The sequence below is a fragment of the Gopherus evgoodei genome, chromosome 21 (assembly GCF_007399415.2).
Source record: "Gopherus evgoodei ecotype Sinaloan lineage chromosome 21, rGopEvg1_v1.p, whole genome shotgun sequence".
In the NCBI taxonomy this organism is placed as follows: Eukaryota; Metazoa; Chordata; order Testudines; family Testudinidae; genus Gopherus; species Gopherus evgoodei.
Genome location: NC_044342.1, coordinates 888,325 through 909,663, shown reverse-complemented (window position 1 = coordinate 909,663; position 21,339 = coordinate 888,325). Strand labels below are relative to the sequence as shown.

At 48.5% G+C, this 21,339-nt stretch overlaps 1 protein-coding gene across 1 annotated transcript; it reads left to right on the top strand.

Moving 5' to 3' along the window:
- The first annotated feature begins 6,016 nt into the window (after positions 1 to 6,016).
- Positions 6,017 to 13,417, top strand: LOC115638290 (duodenase-1-like). Its single transcript, XM_030539881.1, has 5 exons — positions 6,017 to 6,085; positions 7,259 to 7,403; positions 9,135 to 9,270; positions 9,669 to 9,923; positions 12,184 to 13,417. The coding sequence occupies exons 1-5, from the start codon at positions 6,037 to 6,039 to the stop codon at positions 12,328 to 12,330; spliced, it is 732 nt and encodes a 243-aa protein (XP_030395741.1). The 5' UTR covers positions 6,017 to 6,036; the 3' UTR covers positions 12,331 to 13,417.
- The last annotated feature ends 7,922 nt before the right edge of the window (positions 13,418 to 21,339 follow it).

Sequence of the window (21,339 nt, the reverse complement as noted above, 5' to 3'; positions counted from 1 at the left end):
GATTCTGTGGCTTGAGTTGTGCAGGAGGTCAGACTAGATGATCATAATGGTCCCTTCTGACCTTAAAGTCTATGAGTCTATAGACAATCTTGTTGTGTTGGATTCTGTCACCTGGGACCCTGAAGCCACAGCCTTGGCCAATACTGAACAGTGGCTACAGCTTTATTCACCATTTACAGCAGAGTAGGTAGCAGAAATCTTGACACAATATTTCATGGCTGTAGTCTTTTAAAAGTTATGCGAATTATAGTAAAGCTGTCATGGTCCCTCTCTGTCAAGTGTTGAGGGAGGCCACTCTGCCTCACTGTGTCAGGCAACAGCAGTGGGGTTTGGGTCCCACTGGTGGGGCCAACCCATAAGGAGTTTATAGTTCTGTAGCCACCTAGCAGATGCAAACAAGCAGTAACAGTCTGATGCTCTAGCCCCTCAAGCAGGACAGAGCAGTGAGCAGCCTTTTGCCCACAGCCTCCTGCCTGGGGCTGGCAATAATTAAGTCAAAGGCTCTGGCCTTTGAGCAGGGCACAGCAGGGAGCAGCCAGCAAACAATCTAGGGCTCTCTGTCTCCTGATGGGGGAAGCCACAAGCCAAGGGCAGGCCTTCTGGCCTAGAGGTGCAAAGGCTGCCACCCCAGGGTTGGCGTCACAGGTAGTAGGGGGACCCGGGCCTACCCGACTACAGTGGGACCCAGCCCAGGACCCTCACAGCGGCACAGTGTCTCACCACTGCATATGTGGGGAATCCAACCACAACATGCTGACCCCTTCTCTGGCAACCAAACCGGACTAAAGTCTGGTTTCCCTGAGCTATTTTTAACCACAGTCTGGAGAGGGTGTTCGGTAGTCCAAGGTCCTCTCTCTTCGCAGTGTACACTGCATAGGGGACTCCCAGCAACTCCCCTCCAGGATCTGTCTCCACCAGAGACAGGGCACTGGGCAGCATGGGCTTGGCTGCGACGAGATCTGTCTTCTTCCATGGCTCACACTGAACTAAGCTGCAGAGACCTCCCTTTGTACTTCCTGTCCCTCCCCAATATTTCTGGCAAGGTGGATTTGGCAGCTCTGGCTCTGCCGACCAGGGGGAGGGTAGTGGTCCCTTGTTCTCAAGTCCTCACTACAAAAGAATAGAAAGGCTGATCCCTATCATACAGAAGCTAATGGACTTGTGGAAAGATTTAATGGAACTTTAAAAGCTATGCTAAGATGGATCTCTCCAGGCATAAGAATGATTGGGACATGTGTCTCCCTTATGTTCTATATGCCTAAAGAAGTGTTCCCCAGGAAACAAGGGGAACAAAGGGGATGAATTCTAGATTATTAGCTTCGAGTCTTGGAGTCTTGCTCCACAAGAATTTCACTGGGAAGGCACCTAGACACATAGGCTTTGGGTGGAACTGAACTGGAGAGTAAATTTTTTCCTATCAAATAAAATTAAACCTGTAATTTCAACCTAACGAGTGTTAATTGGAAGCGGAATCAGTCTAAACGACTTTGGCTAGGCAGAGAACTAAATAGAAATCCAAAAAGTGACCAACAAGCAAAGATTGGAGTGTGGACATCCTAAGCTTGGCCATCATGGAAAGAAGTGTAGACGGTTACAGAGCTTCTGAAGAAAAGCTAATAGAGATCTGAGATGCTTTCCTGGAAGTATCTGATGATCCTATCAAATGCATGGACCCACTTCATCCCCCTAATCCCCCTTTTCCCTTCCCACTTCCTTCCCATCTCTGTATCTATCCCACTGATCTGAATTTGCCTTCTAGCCTTGGCCTTACTCTAATCATTTTTCTTTAACTAGCTGGATTTTTATAAGCAAATTTTGTTTCCAAATTGTGGAATACAATACGTGATATTTCAACCATTCATATTACAGATAATGAAATGTTTCAAGCCTAGCTAAGGTGAGGTAGCAAATACTTAATATCTTATGAAAAGTTTACGTATATTTTGCTGTTTGTTTTCTCACTCTCTCTGTATATTTTAAAATAAGTAATAAAAAGTTACTAGAAAAACAAATTACTTTGGGGGTTTTCAATTAAAAGTCGAAATTTCCCCGGGAAAAAACTTTTCAGACCAACTCTTGCAGGTCTCAGCCCAGGGGGATGAAATCAAAGCTAGACAATCAGTGTAAAGACATTGGGGTGGAGAGGACAGCAGTGAGGGGGAAGAGCTGGCAAAGCTGAAGGACAATGTAGCACAAGAACAAATGAGGATAAACGGGGCAGGGATAGATGGAGGTGGACATGAGAAGGTTTCTAACCATCAGAGGGATTTAGGAGTTGCCAGACTGCACAGTTTGCTTTAATCCCATGCGAACACACATCTGGAGGCCCTCGGACAGGTTGAACGCTGGTTCTGTGGGGTTAGTCAGCCCCTGGGAAGTTTCCAAAATTATAGGACAGACCATTGCCAGCAGATTGAGAGATGTGATCATTCCTCTCTATTCAACACTGATGAGGTCTCATCTGGAGTACTGTGTCCAGTTTTGGGCTCCATACTACAAGAAGGATGTGGAAAAATTGGAAAGAGTCCAGAGGAGGGCAACAAAAATGATTAGGGGGCTGGAGCACATGACTTATGAGGAGAGGCTGAGGGAACTGGGATTGTTTGATCTGCAGAAGAGGAGAATGAGGGAAGATCTGATAGCTGCTTTCAACTACCTGAAAGGGGGTTCCAAAGAGGATGGATCTAGACTGTTCTCAGTGGTACCAGATGACAGAACAAGGAGTAATGGTCTCAAATTGCAGTGGGGGAGGTTTAAGTTGGATATTAGGAAAAACTTTTTCACTAGGAGGGTAGTGAAGCACTGGAATGGTTACCCAGGGAGGTGCTGGAATCTCCTTCCTTAAAGGTTTTTAAGGTCAGACTTGACAAAGCCCTGGCTGGGATGATTTAGTTGGGAATTGGTCCTGCTTTGAGTAGGGGGTTGGACTAGATGATTTCCTGAGGTCCCTTCCAACCCTGATATTCTATGATTCTATGACGGACAGTCTCGAAGAGCTGGGTGCTATCACGATTATTGTGGGCAGCTCTCCACTGCCAGTCTGGAATGCCAGTGGAAAGCCAAATACAGATCTGGGAAAGCACCTCCTGGGACCTCCAGTCTGGCTCCATTAGAAATACACAGAAAATAGAAAGAAATTCCAGAGCTCCCTTCACCTGCCCACGCCAGGGGTTTCAGGGCATTTTCCAGCAAATGCAGATCTCCAACATACTTACAGGTTAGGAGATTCTGTCCTGGGAATCAGAGACTCTGCAAAAGATTTGGGGGTCACAGGGCATAAGCAGCTGAACAGAGGCTCCCAGTGCGACCCCATGGCCAAAAGGGCTAATGCGATCCTGGGAATCTTGAGTAGGAGCAAAGAGGTTATTTTACCTCCACATGTGGCACTGGTGCAATCCACTGCTGGAATCCTGTGTACAGTTCTGGTGCCCTCAAAATTCAGGAAGGATGCTGATGAGTTGAGGAGGGTTCTGCGAACATCCACAAGAATGATCAAAGCATTAGAAAACCTGCCATCTAGTGGTAGACTCAAACAGTTCAATCTGATTAGCTCAAAGAGAAGGGAGAACATGATCAAAGTCTACAAGTACATACACAGGGAACAAATACTTAATAACGGGCTCTTCAGTCTAGCAGACAAAGGTCTACCACAATCCGTTGGCTGGAAGCTGAAGCTAGATGAACTCAGATTGGAAATAAGACGTAACATTTTTAACAGCGAGGGTAATTAATCGTCAGAACAACTGACCAAAAGTCACTGACAATTTTTTAATCAAGACTGGAGATTTTGCTAAATGATTTCCTCTAGCAATAATTGTGGGGCAGGTCTCTGGCCTGTTATGCAAGGGTTCAGACTAGATGACCACAAAGGTCCCTTCTGGCCTTGGAAGCTATGAATCTAGGTGTGGGGATGGGAGGACGGATGGATGGGTGGGGATGGATGGATAGGTGGACAAACGGATGGAAGAATGAATAGGTGGGATGGATGGATAGGTGGACAAATGGATGGAAGGATGAATAGGTGGGATGGATGGATAGGCGGGGATGGCTGGCTGGATGGGTGGGGATGGATGGATAGGCGGGGATGGCTGGCTGGATGGGTGGGGATGGATGGATAGGCGGGGATGGCTGGCTGGATGGGTGGGGATGGATGGATAGGTGGACAAACGGATGGAAGGATGAATAGGTGGGATGGATGGATAGGCAGGGATGGCTGGCTGGATGGGTGGGGATGGCTGGATAGGCGGGGATTGCTGGCTGGCTGGGTGGGGATGGATGGATAAGTGGACAAACGGATGGAAGGATGAATAGGTGGGATGGATGGGTAGGTGGACAAACGGATGGAAGGATGAATAGGTGGGATGGATAGATAGGCGGGGATGGCTGGCTGGATGGGTGGGGATGGATGGATAGGCGGGGATGGCTGGCTGGATGGGTGGGATGGATGGATAGGCGGGGATGGCTGGCTGGATGGGTGGGATGGATGGATAGGCGGGGATGGCTGGATGGATGGGTGGGGATGGATGGATAGGCGGGGATGGCTGGCTGGATGGGTGGGGATGGATGGATAGGCGGGGATGGCTGGATGGATGGGTGGGGATGGATGGATGGATAGGCGGGGATGGCTGGCTGGATGGGTGGGGATGGATGGATAGGCGGGGATGGCTGGCTGGATGGGTGGGGATGGATGGATAGGCGAGGATGGCTGGCTGGATGGGTGGGATGGATGGATAGGCGGGGATGGCTGGCTGGATGGGTGGGGATGGATGGATAGGTGGACAAACGGATGGAAGGATGAATAGGTGGAATGGATGGATAGGCAGGGATGGCTGGCTGGATGGGTGGGATGGATGGATAGGTGGGGATGGCTGGCTGGATGGGTGGGGATGGATGGATAGGCGGGGATGGTTGGCTGTATGGGTGGGGATGGATGGATAGGCGGGGATGGCTGGCTGTATGGGTGGGATGGATGGATAGGCGGGGATGGCTGGCTCGATGGGTGGGATGGATGGATAGGTGGACAAACGGATGGAAGGATGAATAGGTGGGATGGATGGATAGGTGGGATGGATGGTGTTAGGGGGCTTATTCCTTCACCCTCTCACTTCCCTGGCCCTTCTCACATGAACAGGGAGCAGCAATACCCGAAGTCCAAAGGTGCAAACCATTCGATGTTTATTGGGGTGAACTTCCAGCAAGCATGATTCCAGTTTCCTTCCTCAGTGTCCCTTTCCCAGCTCTGACACCGCAGAGCCTTGCCTGTGTCCCTGTTCCCATTCTTCCCCTTAGCAAAACATGATTCCAATTCCCCCACCCCCACTCCCTGTTCCCAATTCCCCCTTACTTCCTGACTGACTGCAGACTGTATAGTAAAACTTGAGTTCTGCTTAGCTATAGCTTAACCAATCATTTTACTGAAATTGAACTAACCAATCCTAACACATTGTTACATAATTATTTAACCAATTATATCCCACCACCTTAATTGATTTACACCCAACAAAATTAATTATACAGCAGACAGAAACAATCACAGAACCAGACAGAGATTATACAGACAAAAGCAGGGAAGTGGAAACTACAGGGATAGAACAAAACAGACATGAGGGTTTTACATCCCGGCTATTGATGTGAGTTCTTGCCAGACAGGATGCTACCAAACTAAGTTTTCTTTAAATCTTTTAGGCTCTTCCCTTTCTCTGGAGGCGATACATCGGACGAGGAGGGATTCTGCCATCTGCAGCTGGGAGGCCTCAGCATTGGCCACATCTCCAGCTGGGGGCAGGGAAGGCACCAGTGCAGGAAGGAACCCCCTCCCCCCCCTCCCAGGATGGAGGAGGGGACATGGCTCAAGGTTTCCTCTCTGGGAATCCCCACCCCTGACTCATCACTGATGGGAAACTTCTTGGTAGCCGGGTACATGACCCTATACTTCCCGGGTCACCTCTTCCCAGACTCCCTTCCCCGCTGCCTGCTGTATATAAACCCTTGGGGGCTGAGACAGAGCCACCAGCCCCAGCTCCTGGATGTGCACCAATGATGCTGCTGCTCCTGCTCTTCACAGTTTTTCTCCCGCTTCATAATGGTGAGTAGAGCTGAGAGACTGGTTATTTCCCAGCCCCAGGGGACTCACACTGGGAGTGGGGCTGAGCGAGTCAGAGTTTTTGGTTCAGGGGCCGAACCATAAAATCTGGGGAAAAGTTGGATTCCTCCCAAAAAACTTTTTTCATTTTTTCTCATAGATGCAGAAACCCTAAAAAGACATTGTTTCAAAACAAATGGAGGGGAGGGGATTGTTTGCTTTGGGGTGTCTCCTTCAAACAGAAGCAATTTTTTTTTTTTTGCTTTTTGGTTTCATTATGGGACCTGTTCAGGTGTTTTTCACCCTTATTTTTAATTAGCTGAGTTTTGAATTGAAATGCAATTTTGAAACAAAAATTGATCTTTTTTTTTTTTACTTTTTCATTTGCTTTCAACTCAAAACAATTTTGGAGGGTACTTTTTCATTTGATTTCAGATCGCTTTAGAGGGGGGTTTAATCACTTTAAAAAAATTAGTTTAAAAGAACCCAATTTGCTCCATTTCTAAAGGAAGCACCATTTCAAATAGAAACTCAAAATGTTTCGTTTCCCATTGATCATAATAAAACTTTTCTACTTTTTCCTGGAAAAAAAAATCATTTCTTTGTAGCCAAAACAATCCACGAAATTCCACCTGAATTCACAGGTACTTTGGATGCCTGAAAATTGCTTTTTTTAAAGCAAATTTGCCAATTCCTTATAATTTTTTTCCTGGCTTTAGTGGTGAGAATGAGGAGATTGGGGCTGTGGGCAGTGAACCCACACCAAGGGCAGGGGGATAGAATTAGCCATGGGCTCAGGCAGGTGTCAGGAGATGAGACAATGAGTTTGAGGGGTGACAGGGAATTCCTGACCTAGTTCTCTGAGAGGGGAGATGGCTAGGGAGTGGCCCCACAGCCAGAACATGGATGGGCATGTATGGGATGAAGAATGGATGGAAGGATGGATGGGTCCACATGGAAATAGGTGGATGTGCAGCGGGTACGTGTATGTATGGGATAGACCAGGCTGGTTGGGGAAAGGGGGTGAATTAGGGGCAGGCTGGGCTGGGTGGGGGGCCTAAGAGGCTGAGATCCAGGCCAGCAGGTGGCTGAGCTAAGGCATGAGGATCTGGGTTGCACTGGGCTTTTAGTCCCACATTCCAGCTCCCTTTTGAACCCCTCCCTGTCTCTCTCTAGCTCGGGTCATTGGGGGCCAGGAAGCCCCACTTGGCTCCAGACCCTACATGGCCTATGTGCAAATCGGGTCAACGGGAAGCTGCGGAGGGTTCCTGATCCGAGAGGACGTGGTGGTGACAGCGGCTCATTGTAACTGCAACCTGGGGTAAGAAATGCGCCATCCCCCACCCCTGAGCCAGCCGGTCACCCACCAAGGGGCTGGATCAGGGCTAGTGCCTCTGGAGGAGAAAGGCCCCGTGTCCAATTTTATACCCCCTGATCCAGCCAGTCTCCGTCTCTGGGATGGGATTGGAGCTGGCAATATGTTGCCCCAAACACTAGAAGCATTGAGGGGATGTGTAAATTACGAATTTAGGTTTTAAAGCCCAAACCTACCAAACTAGACCTGCCCCAGAGGGTGAACAGCCCAGCTGATGATTTTAGTCAGTTCAATAAGGAAAACCCTTGTCACTGAGTGACTTCACTCAGTTGAACCCAGCCTCTTCTCAAGTCTTTTCCCTTGGCCATCGCTTCTCAAACCCAGACCCCTGGCTGTTCTTAGCCAATCAAGAAATCCCCTGATTGCCTTTGGGGATCTGAGCCCTACTGAACAGAGCAACCCTGTAGGCAATTAACATAGATCAGCACTGGGGCTCAGCTGTTGTACCAGAAACTGATCCAATCCCGAGAATTTCCTACGACATTCACTTGTGATCTTCAGCCTTCAATTCTTTTGTGTCTGCAGCATGTTTCTTAGTGTCAAAAGGGGAACATCTAGACAGAGATTAAAGAAAGACAAAGAGATTCAATCTCTGCCATGAAGTCTCACCAGTTTTTCTCATGTCCCGCTAACCCTGGAGGAGGGAAAGTGCTGTCCAGAGGGGCTGGGCCAAGCGTCCTGATTCCCTTCTGGACTTCAACATTTTCTCTGATGGACTCAGCAGCCACTTATGTCCCACATTGTGATTTCTGTCCCCAGGGTCATTTCACGGGCAGATCTGGGCTTCCTGCTACTGCTGTCAATACCCAGTAGATGGCACTAGTGCATAAATAACTCTTTGAGCCTTTTCTTATTTGCATGTTTCATTCATTCCAGCCACCTTATTTCTGTGTCAGCCCAGCCAATCCACCTGGGATTTCCCCGCTTTAAACAATTTATTTTAATATATCAAAGTTGCACCCAGGTTAGGGCCTTACACCTTCCCATGGGTATTTTCCTTCTTCTGCCATATGCACTTCAATGATTCATAGATTTCAAGATCTTTGTGATCATCTCCAACGACCTCCTGTATAACACAGACCAGAGAATATCTCCCAAATAATTCCTTTTGATCTACAGCAGATCTTTTAAAAAATCCAGTTGTGAATAAAAATTGCCAGTGATGGAGAATCCACAATGAACTTTGGTAAGTGGTTCCAACATTAGTTACAGTTCCTGCTAAATCTCAGACCACAAAACAATAATTGAGAAAGAAACCAAACAGAATCCTGTATGGTCCCTCTGAATTTGAAACCAATTGATCTTGAGTTTCTCAGTATAAGATGGGTTTTCCAATCTTTTGATCATTCCTGTGGCTCTTCTCTGACCCCTCTCCAATTTATCAACATCTTTCTTGAACCACGGAGACAAGTACTAGACAATGGGTCACCCTGCATAGGAGAACAGCCCATTGCTCAGTCTTTTGGGTCTCTTTAGCCAATCAGAATGGAGAAGAAGGAAGTCCATCCACATGTAGATGCGTAAGATGGTCTCTGTGTTACTCAATCACACAAATATAGGTAGAAATCTGCACAGACCAGGATCTGGGCTGATGTCCCTTCCAGAGGATCTGTGATGGCCCCACCCCACTATCCAATAGGCACTAATGCCCCCATATTTTCCCCTTGGTTTTTCCAGAAACATCTTTGTCTACCTGGGAGTCCAAGACTTCACGAAGCCGGGACAGAACTGGCAACGGATCCGGGCCCGTCGCTGGATCCAGCACCCTGACTTCAACAATGAGAACTATGACAATGACATCATGCTGCTGAAGGTACTGCCCCCATCCTATCACCTGCCCCCAGTGACCTCACACTGCTACAGGCACCGCCCCCGTCCCATCACCTGCCCCCAGTGACCTCATACTGCTGGAGGTACCACCCCCATTCCATCACCCCACCCCCAGTGACCTCACACTGCTGCAGGTACAGCCCCATCCCATCACCCCACCCCCAGTGACCCCACACTGCTGCAGCTACTGCTCCCATTCCATCTCCCAGCCCCAATGACCTCACAGTGCTGCTGGTACCTCCCCCATCCCATCACCCCGCCCCCAGTGACCCCACACTCACTTCCTGGACTCACATCCATGCTTTGGCCAGGTGGTACTGCTCCTTGCCACTTCCCATACCTGTGCTGATCCAGGTGCATTCTCTCTCCTTCCCATGGCAGCTGTGGCACAGCGCGGAGCTGACCGAGTGGGTGGGGCTTGTCTCATTGCCGGAGGCTGATCAGCACATCGGCCCAGGATCTGAGTGCAGTGTGGCCGGGTGGGGTCGGACCGGAGTGAACACCACCACCGACACGCTGCAGGAGGCAGAGCAGGAGGTGGTGTCAGACAGCCTGTGCAGAGAGCAGTACCAGCATTACAACCCCACCACCATGCTGTGTGCTGGCAGCCCCCTCACCAACCAATCAGCCTTCCAGGTAAATATCTCCCTGCCCAGAGCCACTGGGGGTACAACAAGCTGCTCCAGGGGAAGAAGCCAATGGAAACCACCATGGCTGTGCCCCTCCCATGCTCCATTGCCCCAAGACGGGAGCCCATTGTGCATCATGGGAGATGCAGCCCAGCTGGGGAGCCCAGCACATAGCATGACTGCAGAGAGGTATCTCCAGTGTTACTGCCCTTGTACAAAGTGCTGGTGGAAATGGGCTGAAATTTTACATGGACTCATGCACATAGTGACAAGAAACAATAATTTCTTCTCTTATCCAGGGGCTCATCAGGTGGAAGTGACAGACGGGGAGGGAGAAATGGGTGTGTCAGCCAGAAAAAAGGCCCATGCGGTCCTGGGATGAAACAGCCAAAGTGTCTCCAGTAGAGAGGGAGGGTTTAATGCCAGCAAAGAAGGTTCTGGGCATTACTCAGCTGGAATCCGGTGCAGAGTTCTGGGCAGACCTGTCTCAGAAAGAGGAATTTCAGCTGGAGCAGGTGTTAAGAATGCCTGGTGGGACAATCAGGGGAATGGAAAGCTGGTCTGATGAGAAAGGAATAAAATACGTGGGCTAGCTTGGCATAGAACACAGGCTGAGCGGGATCTGATTGCTCTATAAATACATCAGGAGGGGGCAGGGGGACACCAGAGAGGGAGACGAGCTGTTGAAACTAAAGGACAAATCAAATGGGAATAAAAGGGGCAGGGATCAATGAGACTGGAGATGAGAGGAAGGTTTCTAACCATCAGAGGGAGGAGGTTCTGGAACAACATCCAACAGGAGCATTGTTGGGGGGACAGCCTAACAAGGATACAGACAGAGCTTGATAAGTTTATGGATGGGATAATATGACAGGGTTGCCTGTAATAGCAGAAATTGGACTTTATGACCCAGTAGGGCCCTTCCAGTCCTGTGTTCCCATAAAAGAATGAGACAACTAAAATACAACTCCCATGATTGCTCATAGTTAGGCCTTGAGTTTTTAGCAAAATGTTCCAGGAAAAGTGTTGATGGAAAAAGGGGAACCCTCCCCTCTTCCCTATCACATGTTCTGACCATCTCTACTCTTCACCTTTACTGGAAGGTCTACTGGTGAACTTAACCCTGAGGCTACCCAACAGCCAGGACCCTGGGTGAAATCCTGACCCCATACACATGGATGGGAGCTTTGCTGTTGATGTTCATAGGGCCAGGTTGGCACTGGAGCTGAGGGAGAATCAGTATTCCCATCTAACAGGAAATGGCAACATTTCAATCTTTGTTTTCTAAGAAGAGTTGAGATTTCAATATTTCTGGCAGAATGGAAATTCCAAAAGCAGATTTCACTCAGAAATGTTGAAATGTTTCATTGCAACATTTTCAATCAAAATAAACACGATGAGATATGAACAGATTGAAACATTTCCTTCCATGTGAACAAACTGGAGAGAGTCCAGAGGAGAGAAACAAGAACAAAAAAATATGATCAGAGATTTAGAAAACCTTACGTAGAAGGGAAGGCTAAAAGAATTGGGCATGTTTAGGCACAGAAGATGAGGCTGAAGAGGCTGCAGTTCCTTATCAGGTCTCTATTTTCCCTTATGTAGCCCCTGCCTAGACTACATCTCCCACAATGCACTTTGCCATGTGATTCCCATGATGCCCCAAAGAGCTCAGTCAGAAGCAATTTCAAGTTGCATTATGGGAGATGTACTGCTCCAGGGATCCAAGTCCTTAGGAGAGAATGAAGACCTGAAGGACAACTCCCATAAACCAATGCATGGTTAGGAGAAAGTAGGGTGACCAGATGTCCCAATTTTATAAACACATTCATGCTTTTTGGGTCTTGTTCTTATATAGGGTCCTATTACCCCCACCTCCTGTCCTGATTTTTCACATTTGCTGTCTGGTCACCCTAGGAGAAAGCAGTTTAACATCTTATTGAACTGATTCCAAATTAAATGTTTCAGAAAATTTTTTAAAAAGTAAAATATTCAGATGGAACTGACCCAAAATGAAATAGTTCCTTTCAATTTTCCTAAAGCAAAAATTGAAAATTGATTGTTTTCTGTGGAAAATGTCGTTTGTAGAAACTGCCTTTTCCACAGATTTCTCTCTCTGCTGACCCATTTCCAGGCTGGTTCTGTTTGGCAGGAAGGGCTGGGCCTTCGGCTGCAGAGAAAACCTATCCCACATGCAATCTGAGATCTCCTGAGGACAGGCTGAGCTGGGTAATGTCAGTCACTGATGTTATTCTCCTTATTGGCAGGGCGATTCCGGCGGGCCCCTGGTGTGCAACGGGGTGGTCCAGGGCATCGTCTCCAATGGAAATCCAGATGGGCGACCCCCCAGCATATACACGAGAATCTCCAAATTCATCCCCTGGATCACTGAAACTCTGCAGAAACTGAGTTAAAGGAAACGCTCCCCTGCAAAGAGCCAATGTTGCCATACAGGGATCCATGCCTGTGTGGAACCCCAAGGTGCTTTATATCAGAGTATTTCTTTCTAGTGTTAGAGAAATACTTCGAGTGGCTCAGTCCTGAAATCCTTCTGTGGCTAGAAATACCCCATCGATGTTTGAAATTTCGCTATATTGTCTCCCCAAGTGTCTAGTCAATGTTTGGGATCCTACGCGGGTTCCGGTTGGGAGCAGAGATTGACAATGGAGTCTGGTATTTCCTGTGATGCGATCTAGTTTATTTACAAGAAACATCCAAAGTCCTGGTTCCCTGAGCATGTTGGAATCAAACAGCAGCAGACAGCTCCTCTGTTCACCGTGCAGAGCCTGCATCTCCAGCCAAGACTCTGTGCCCAAAATGGTTCTTCTCTTAGCTTTTTATCAGGGCCACATTCATGTGCTCCCAAGTTGTGTCTGCCTGGCTTTTTACTTTGCCCTGTCCCCGGATCTCTCTGTTTATGTTGTGTCTGCCTGAGCCATATGCCCCATTACCCCCAGAACAATATTCCGTGACAACCTTTCCTCCTGAGTTATTAGAATTCCCACGTGTTCACAAGGTTTTACATCAGCTAAGGGGATTCTGGAGCAAGGGTAGAATTTTCTCTGCTGAATTCTATAGGACTTCTACAAATGCTGATCATTTGTATACCTAATCCATTCCTCACGGGTTTTCCACCATCAAAATTCCTAGCTGCAGCGTGTCTCTGGCTGACTTAAAAACTTTCTTTCCCCCAACCAGAGAGCAGGAACGGGGCCATGTGGCTTTGGTGGCCAACCTATGACCACAGAGCATGGCTAGTCGAATTAAACAGCCCATGACAATAGCACATTGAAATGGTTGTGTGAAAAACATTGAAATTTCAATGATTTTGTTTCACATATTTTGAGCCGGACCCAAATTTGTTTGTTTTCAGTATTTTCTTTTCTTTTTTCCTCTCCCCACCCTACAAGTATTTAATTATTTATTATTTATTATTGTGATACTGACTGGAGGTTGGAAAAACCCAAAGGAAGGGAACCCAGAAAACGTCACTGAGATACATTGGGGCAAAATAAAAAATTGTCTATTTCCAAATATTTGGAAAATATTAAAAATAGACGCTTGTTTGAAAAACAAATGGCACTTGAAGGAACAAAAACCATTTTTCTAAATAAAAAATGTTTTCTCTGAACAATTTGCGCTGCCTTTTCCATCGCTGGCCTGTAGACTGGACGTTGCGTGTGTGGATGATACAGTGTTGGGGGAGAATAATGGGGCGGTGAGCAGGATGTAGGTGCTGGGTTGAGCCATAAACAAAATTGGTGCTAAATAAAAACATCAAGGCCCAGATTCTCAGAGGTGTTTGGGTGCCTAACTCCCATTGAAATCACCGTGAGCCTGAATAACTTTGGGGATCTGGGCTCCTAGCTCTTCTTCCTGGGGGGGGAGGGATAGCTCAGTAGTCCAAGCATTAGCCTGCTAAGCCCAGGGTTGTGAGTTCCATCCTTGAGGGGGCCATTTGGGGAACTGGGGTAAAAAACTGGGGATTGGTCCTGCTTTGAGCAGGGGGTTGGACTAGATGACCTTCTGAGTCCCTTCTAACCCTACTCTTCTATGAGATCTCAAAGCCCTTTACAAAGGGTGGTCAGGATCATTAACCCCGGATGGGTAAACTGAGACACAGAAAGGGGCTGGGACTTAGAGTCCTAAAACATTAGGATTGGAAGGGACCTCAAGAGGTCATCTAGTCCAACCCCCTGCTCAAAGCAGGACCAATCCCCAGTTCCCCAAATGGCCCCCTCAAGGATGGAACTCACAACCCTGGGCTTAGCAGGCAAATGCACAAACCACTGAGCTATCCCTCCCCATCCCCTCACAGAGCAGCACACCCAGGAACAGAACACAAGTGTCCCTGGGTGCAGGTCTTTGCTCTGGCTACTTGGCCACACAGCTTCCCAGCTCCCACAGCCCTTCAACCACACTGCTTGTTAATTTCAATTCCCATCCTGTGTTCTCTGGAGTCAGTACAGATCTGACACAAACTTCTCCAGCACTAAATTCCCACCTCACCCATGTCGCCTGGTGCGACGCTAGGTCCACCACAGCAGGGAAGGTCTCAGGTTACAGAGTGTGAGGATGTAACATCTGCAGGGCTGGAATTATTCCCACCCCCAAATCCAGTGGCTGTGGAGCAAATACAGACAGTATTGATCTGTGTGTCTCCATACTCTCCTCATAGAATCATAGAATATCAGGGTCGGAAAAGACCTCAGGAGGTCATCTAGTCCAACTCTCTGCTCAAAGAAGGATCAACACCAACTAAATCATCCCAGGAGGGCTTTGTCTAGCCAGACCTTAAAAACCTCTAAGGATGGAGATTGGCTGTGTCATGTGGACCATCTCCCCAGATAACCCATTCCAGTGCTTCACCACCCTCCTAGTGAAATAGTGTTTCCTAATATCCAACCTAGACCTACCCCTGCAACTTGAGACCATTGCTTCTTGTCCCTCCATCTGGCTCTTTCTGTCTGGTAATGGGCAGTGCTGGCCAGGGCTCCCCAGGACCGGGTGATGCCGTGGTGCTGATCCCTGTCTGGCTAAAGGCCAGATGTGTCTGAGCCAGAGGCACAAGAGAGATTCCCAGAGCTGCCCTCAGACACCCTGGGTCCCTCCACCCTAACCCGTTGCAATAAGAGAGCCACGTTCCTTCAATAGATTCATCCATTCCAAGGCCAGAAGGGACCACGATGCTTATCCTGTCTGACCCCTGTGTAGCCCCCGCCCTGGGATGGTCCTGAGCTAATCCCAGCTAGAACTAGAGCAGAGCTGTTAGAGAAACCTCTCAGCTTGAGTTACACATCCCCAGGGATGGAGAATCCAGCCCAGCCCTTGGCAGCAGCATCTCTGAGCCTGACACTGGCCCAGCCACTGAAGGGATTTGAATGGCCAATTCCCAGGCAAGGTCATTTCGATCCCCTGGGCTGGGTTCTCCCGCACTATATGGGGATTGGGGAGAGAAGATTGTCTGATGGTCCCCGCTGGCCGTCAACTCTCCATCTCTACCAACAGCTCAGCATTGACATGACAGAAACCTTCCCACCTTCACGGTGTTTCCATTTCTGTATTCAGGGCAATTTGCCCCAGGCCCCAGGTCTTGCAGGGGCCCCCACAAGCAGGAGCATTGCTGGGGGGGATTAAGGTGGGCCGCCACTCCCCCACTCAGCACATTCCCCCAAAGTGGCACCTTAGTCAGAATTTGTAAGAAGGTAGAAAGGTCTGGGATACTTCTCCCCTCCCCTTCCTCCCCTGATTTAGCCGCTCCCATTGGGCCTTCAGCAGCCAGACCCCCCCCCCGTCTCAGCACGCTGTGGGGGAGGGGCTGTGTGCTGGCACGTGTTTAACTTTGGCTCCAGAGGCAACCAGCAGCTGGAGGTGCCTGGTGGTAAGGGGAGTCCCGGGGGGCAATCAGGGAGCAGGAGGAGGGTTGGATGGTTTGGGGGTGGGGACTTTATAGGGGTGTGGAGAGGGGCTGGGGCAGTCAGGGAGCAAGGGGGGGTAGATGGGAGGAAGTCTGGGCCTCTGTCCAACAGCAAAACACAAGCATATAAAAGCAGCCTTCAGTGGGAAGTACTATCAGCTGGCCCGGGCAGCCTGCAGGGCCCCCAGCCTGCTTGCCTGAGCTGTATTATTAATGCATTTTATTTGGAAGATGCAGCCTGAGTGATTTAAAGGCCTCAAACGCTGCTGAAAGAGCTGGGAAAGTTGCAAGCTTTCCCTGCTGGGCTTTTCATCTGGGTCATGTTGGCCAAATAGGGCCCGTTTCCCCCTGGAGCTTACCTAATTACACCAAGGAGGCACGGAGAACAAGAAGACGGGTACCACACCTTTATTTTCGTTCAGCTGAGCGGGTGTTTCTTCCCGACTAATGCCAGAGAAGAACACACCTTACATGGGCGACCTGAGCCCCTTTTATAATCAGCAACAAACAACTTAGTTTACGTCACTTTACTGACCTATAGATAACAGGTTACACAGAATACATGGATTATTTTGGGGAGGGGGATACAGGACACATCTGTTGCGGATACATTTATCATTTTGAAGGGAAGATAAGGTACATGTTTTGACCCCTGGCATCAAATATCTTTTGAGGATACATGAGAAAGCAGCTGCATACACTTTTGTGCCAAGCGGGCCAATTAGTAAATAGCTAACATGGTTAAATGTAAGATTAAATACATGCCCCGTCCTTGATTCCCTGGTCCCGTCCATTATTCAAATCCCTAGGCTCATCCTCTAGCTAGGCCCATCCTTTAGCTATAAGCAGAAAGAGCAAGAGCAAGACACAGGCCTTTTGATTCTTAGCAGGCCTTTTGATTCTTAGCAGGCCTTTTCTATCAAGTTTCCCCCCTTAAAAACATTTCAAGAGTTTATAAGCTTTGCACCTCAGTTCCTTCGGGCTTATACAGTATTATCATTTGCTCATAAGTAATTTGACCAGCCAGTTTGCGGACCGCTGCAATTAAGCACGGGGTGAAGCAAGCAATTGTTAGTAGGATGGTAATAAAGAGTATAAAAAGGAGGAAACCTTTCTGTAACCATCCCCACTGTGGTAGCCAGGAGGTAAACCAATCTGTGTCCCAACCGCCCCAGGTCTGTACTGGGACATGGGCTATTTTCCTCATTTCCTTAGTTAACTGCTTTACTGCTTGGCCATTATCATCTATTTGTAAGCAGCAGTTAGACTCATTTAGTTTTGCACAAAGTCCCCCTTCCTCCGCTAGCAAATAGTCAAGAGCTATGTGGTGCTGGAGAATTGCGTGTTTCATTTGAGTTGATTGATCGGCCAAGAGATCTAGTGCTGCAGCTGTTTGATTAGTTATTATTTCCAAGATGGCCTGCAGCCTAATAATTCGATTGAGATTGTAAATTGGTTCCCGGGCTCCGGTTACAAGCTCACTGGGATTCCAGGTGGCTGGTTCATAATGTTTGATAATTCTTTCAGGGGGCCATTCTTGAGCTCCCCAATTTTGGGAACTTCCAGCGGTTAAAGTGGAGTCTAAAGACCGCTTTTCCCTAACTAAGTCATCATAAACTTTAACTCCCAATTTATTTCCTTGGGCTTGAGGCAATAGAAAGAATAGGGGTCTAATATATCCTACGTAACATACTCCTAATAATGGCCTTTTAGGGCCCAGATTCCATTGGCAAAGGGGCCATCCCAGGTTTCAGGAGAATCGGCGGGGCCTGGCTCTTCATAATATAAAGCATTGCCTGACTCTATGGGTCCCCCCAAGAAGTTGTCGACATTTGGGTTACAGTAGTCACATTTCCATGCTCCAGCCCCTGCCTTCCATACACAGTTACAACCAAATTTTGGATTATTGGTACTAGCCCAAAATTGTCGAAAGTGGGTAACTCGGGTTCCATTAAGATGTTGCCACGCCCACTGATACCACCGTACCACATGGTGTTTGTCGGTGGTATTGTCTCGCTGGCAGCTTAGGAAGAGGGCATCAAAGTACCCATCTAGTCCTACTGCTTTACAGCCATCGCCCCTGTGATTCCAGTAGGAACATTTTACCCAGCTATTGTTAGTTAGCTTTACATGGGTAAGGTTCCACCGTCCTTGGTACTTAAAACAATCATACGGGCGACAGTGGGGATCCCAGCAATCAAAACCCAGAGATAAGGTCCACTCACACTTGCTTTCTCCCATATATTTTCCCTCACGTCTTGTTCGATTAAGGCAAAAGACACCTACTCCAGCAGAATAGAGTCGCCAAGGGCCATTGTTTTCAGTCCACCTTCCCGTTCCCTTATGTACTATGCTTAAGCTACTTAGCCACCACTTAGGCTGTACCGGCTGAGCTACCCAGGGCCATTCATCTAATTCTCCTGGACCGCCACATACCCAGCAATTAGTAAGGTTAAAAGAATTTGCTATTATTTCCCCTAGTTGCAAAAACTTATTTTCCCAACCATATGAATAGCTGAACATACAGACCAGAAATACAATGGAGAGTTTCATTGCTTCTGTCTTTTAAACAGTCCTTTTAGTCCTTCCAATCCTTGGTATTCCCAGGTAGAATCTTCGCCTGTGTCACTCCGGGCTTCCGGAGCCGGAGGGGACAGAGGGCTGTTGTCCTCTTCAGTTAGGCTGTCCTCTGGATCAGAGCTCAGGAACCGCTTTACTCGGGAATGATGCGTCCACTTGTCGCTTCCGAGGATCTTAACAGCGGCCTGGCTGATGAGTGATACAGTATGCGGACCGTCCCACCGCGGTGTGAGTGGATCACGCTTCCACTTTTTAACGAGGACCTGATCACCGATCTGGAAGGAATGCACCGGTTGCTCCAAGGGAAGGGTCTGGAAAGGTGCTGCGTATCGATGTAACTGTAACAAAACAGATTGCAGTGCAGAAACCTGTTTCCATAAAGAGTCATTCCCCACTTCCCAGTTTATATTCTTTTGGTACCCCGGGATGAGTACTTGGGGAGGGAACCCAAAGACCAGCTCGAAGGGTGAAAGTTTCAGACCCTTACGTGGGACCCTCCGAATGCGAGTAAGGGCGAGTGGTAGGGCGTCAGGCCATTTTAATCCGGATTCTATACATAGTTTTGTGAGAGTGTCCTTAAGAGTCCTATTCATTCTTTCCACTTGGCCCGAGCTCTGTGGTCTCCAGGGCGTATGCAATTTCCATTGGATCCCAAGGGCTCGTGACACCTGCTGAACCACCTGGGAGATAAAATGACTTCCCCGGTCCGATTCAATCACCTCCGGGAGGTGAAAGCGGGGAAGTATTTCATGTAGCAAGGCTTTGGTAACAGCTCGTGCCTGACAATGTCGTGTAGGGTAACACTCCACCCATCCAGTAAATTGATCAACAAAGACAAGCAGGTACTTATAACCCCTACAAGGGGGGACTTCAGCAAAGTCCACTTGCCATCTTTGAAAAGGATAGGCAGCCCAAGGCCGACCTCCCATTGGGGCAGGCGGACCGCACCCCTTTTGGTTCGTTCGCTGACAAACGGAACAGTTATTTACAATTCTTTGGGCTTCCATATGTGCACCTAATCCCCGTATAGATCGGGTGATTAAATCGACCATAGCACCTGATCCCAAATGTCCCTCCTTATGTAGGGATCGGAGAATCTCCTGAAGTACTGGTCTAGGCACAAAAATCTCCCCCCCCGGCAACTTCCACCACCCAGTGGGAGTTGGCTGGGCCCCTGCAGCTTGGGCATGGGACGCTTCCTCTGCTGTATAGTGGGGAGCAGGGGTTTTGGCTTCTGTATCTTGGACCCAGAGAAGCCATATAGCTCCTTCTTGTGCGGCTTCTTTTGCGGCTTGATCAGCCAATCGATTATATTTTCGCTGTTCAGTATCGGGGGCCCTCCCATGTGCACGCACGTGTATTACTGCAACCCGGAGGGGAAGCATCAGGGCCTCAAGTAGTGACTTAATAAGGGCCCCATGGGCTATTCTTTGGCCTGAGGCCGTAATGAAACCCCTTTCTTTCCATAGGGTTCCGTGGGCATGCACCACCATGTATGCATAACGACTGTCAGTATACACATTAATAGTTTTTCCAGTTCCCTTTCGGAGAGCCTCAATAAGAGCCACCAGTTCCGCCGCCTGGGCAGATAGGTTGGGGCTCAGATTAAATTTGTACACTTCTCCTTCTTTAACTATGATAGCTGCTCCTGTAAACCGCTTCCCTTCTTCTACATAACTGGATCCATCTACATACATCTTAATATCGGGGTTGGGCCAGGGTAAATCTGAAAGATCAGGGCGGGGTTTAGTTTCTTGTTGTAAAACTTCAACACAGTCATGGGTGGGGCTAGCCCCATAAGGGACTTGGGGATCTGGCAGTAAGGTAGCTGGATTGAGGGAACTAACTGTTTTAAAGGTTAGGTTCGGGGCCAACAAAAGTCCCACCTCATATCTAGTATGCCTGCTGGGGTTTAAATGCTTTTCCCCGGCTCCTGTTCCCAGTACCTGGGGTATCCCATGGGGTACCACAACCTCAGTATCCCCACCCAAGGTCAGTTTCTCAGCTTCTTGTACAAGGAGAGCGGTTGCAGCCACGGCCCGTAAACAGGCCGGCCAGCCTTTGGCGACTGGGTCCAACACTTTAGAGTAATAACCCACAGGTCGCCAGGCTGGTCCCGATCTTTGGCACAGAACCCCGGATGCCACCCCCCTCCTTTCGTGGACGTATAGAGTGAACGGCTTCCGGGGATCCGGGAGAGCCAAGGCGGGAGGCTGAACCAGGGCTTTTTTAAGCTCTTGAAATGCTTTTTTTTTTTCCTTGGTCCATTCCCAGTTTAGCAGACCCTCCTTAGTGAGGGACTCGTATAGTGGTTTAGCCTTTCCTCCGTAGTCGGGGATCCAAAGCCGGCAAAAACCGGTCAGCCCCAAGAAAGCCCTTAGTTCTCTGGGATTTCGGGGTTGAGGGCTTTCGAGTATTGCTTGGATCCTATCTCTGCCTAAGCTACGATGTCCCTGACGAAGATGATATCCGAGAAAAGTAACCTGTTGTTTAACCAATTGGGCTTTTTCCCTGGAAACCTTGTACCCCTGGGCTCCAAGAAAGTTGAGGAGTTCTATCGTGTGTTCCTTACAAGCTGTCTCTGTTTCAGTACTTAGGAGTAAATCATCACAGTACTGAACTATGTTACACGAGGGATGTTCAGCTAGGAACGGGGCCAGGTCTCTTTTTAGCTGGCTGCCGAAAATCTCGGGGGCACAAGTCAGTCCCTGGGGAACAACAGTCCAGAGGTACTGAGCCTTATAATGGGTATCTGGATCTTCCCATTCAAAGGCAAACAGTTTCTGAGATTCTTGATCAAGGGGTATGGAAAAGAAAGCGTCTTTTAAATCAATCACGGAGAACCACCAGTGGCTTTTGGGGACCTGGCTTAAGATAGTATGGGGGTTTGGGACAACTGGATAGGGGGCTTCTATTAACTTATTAA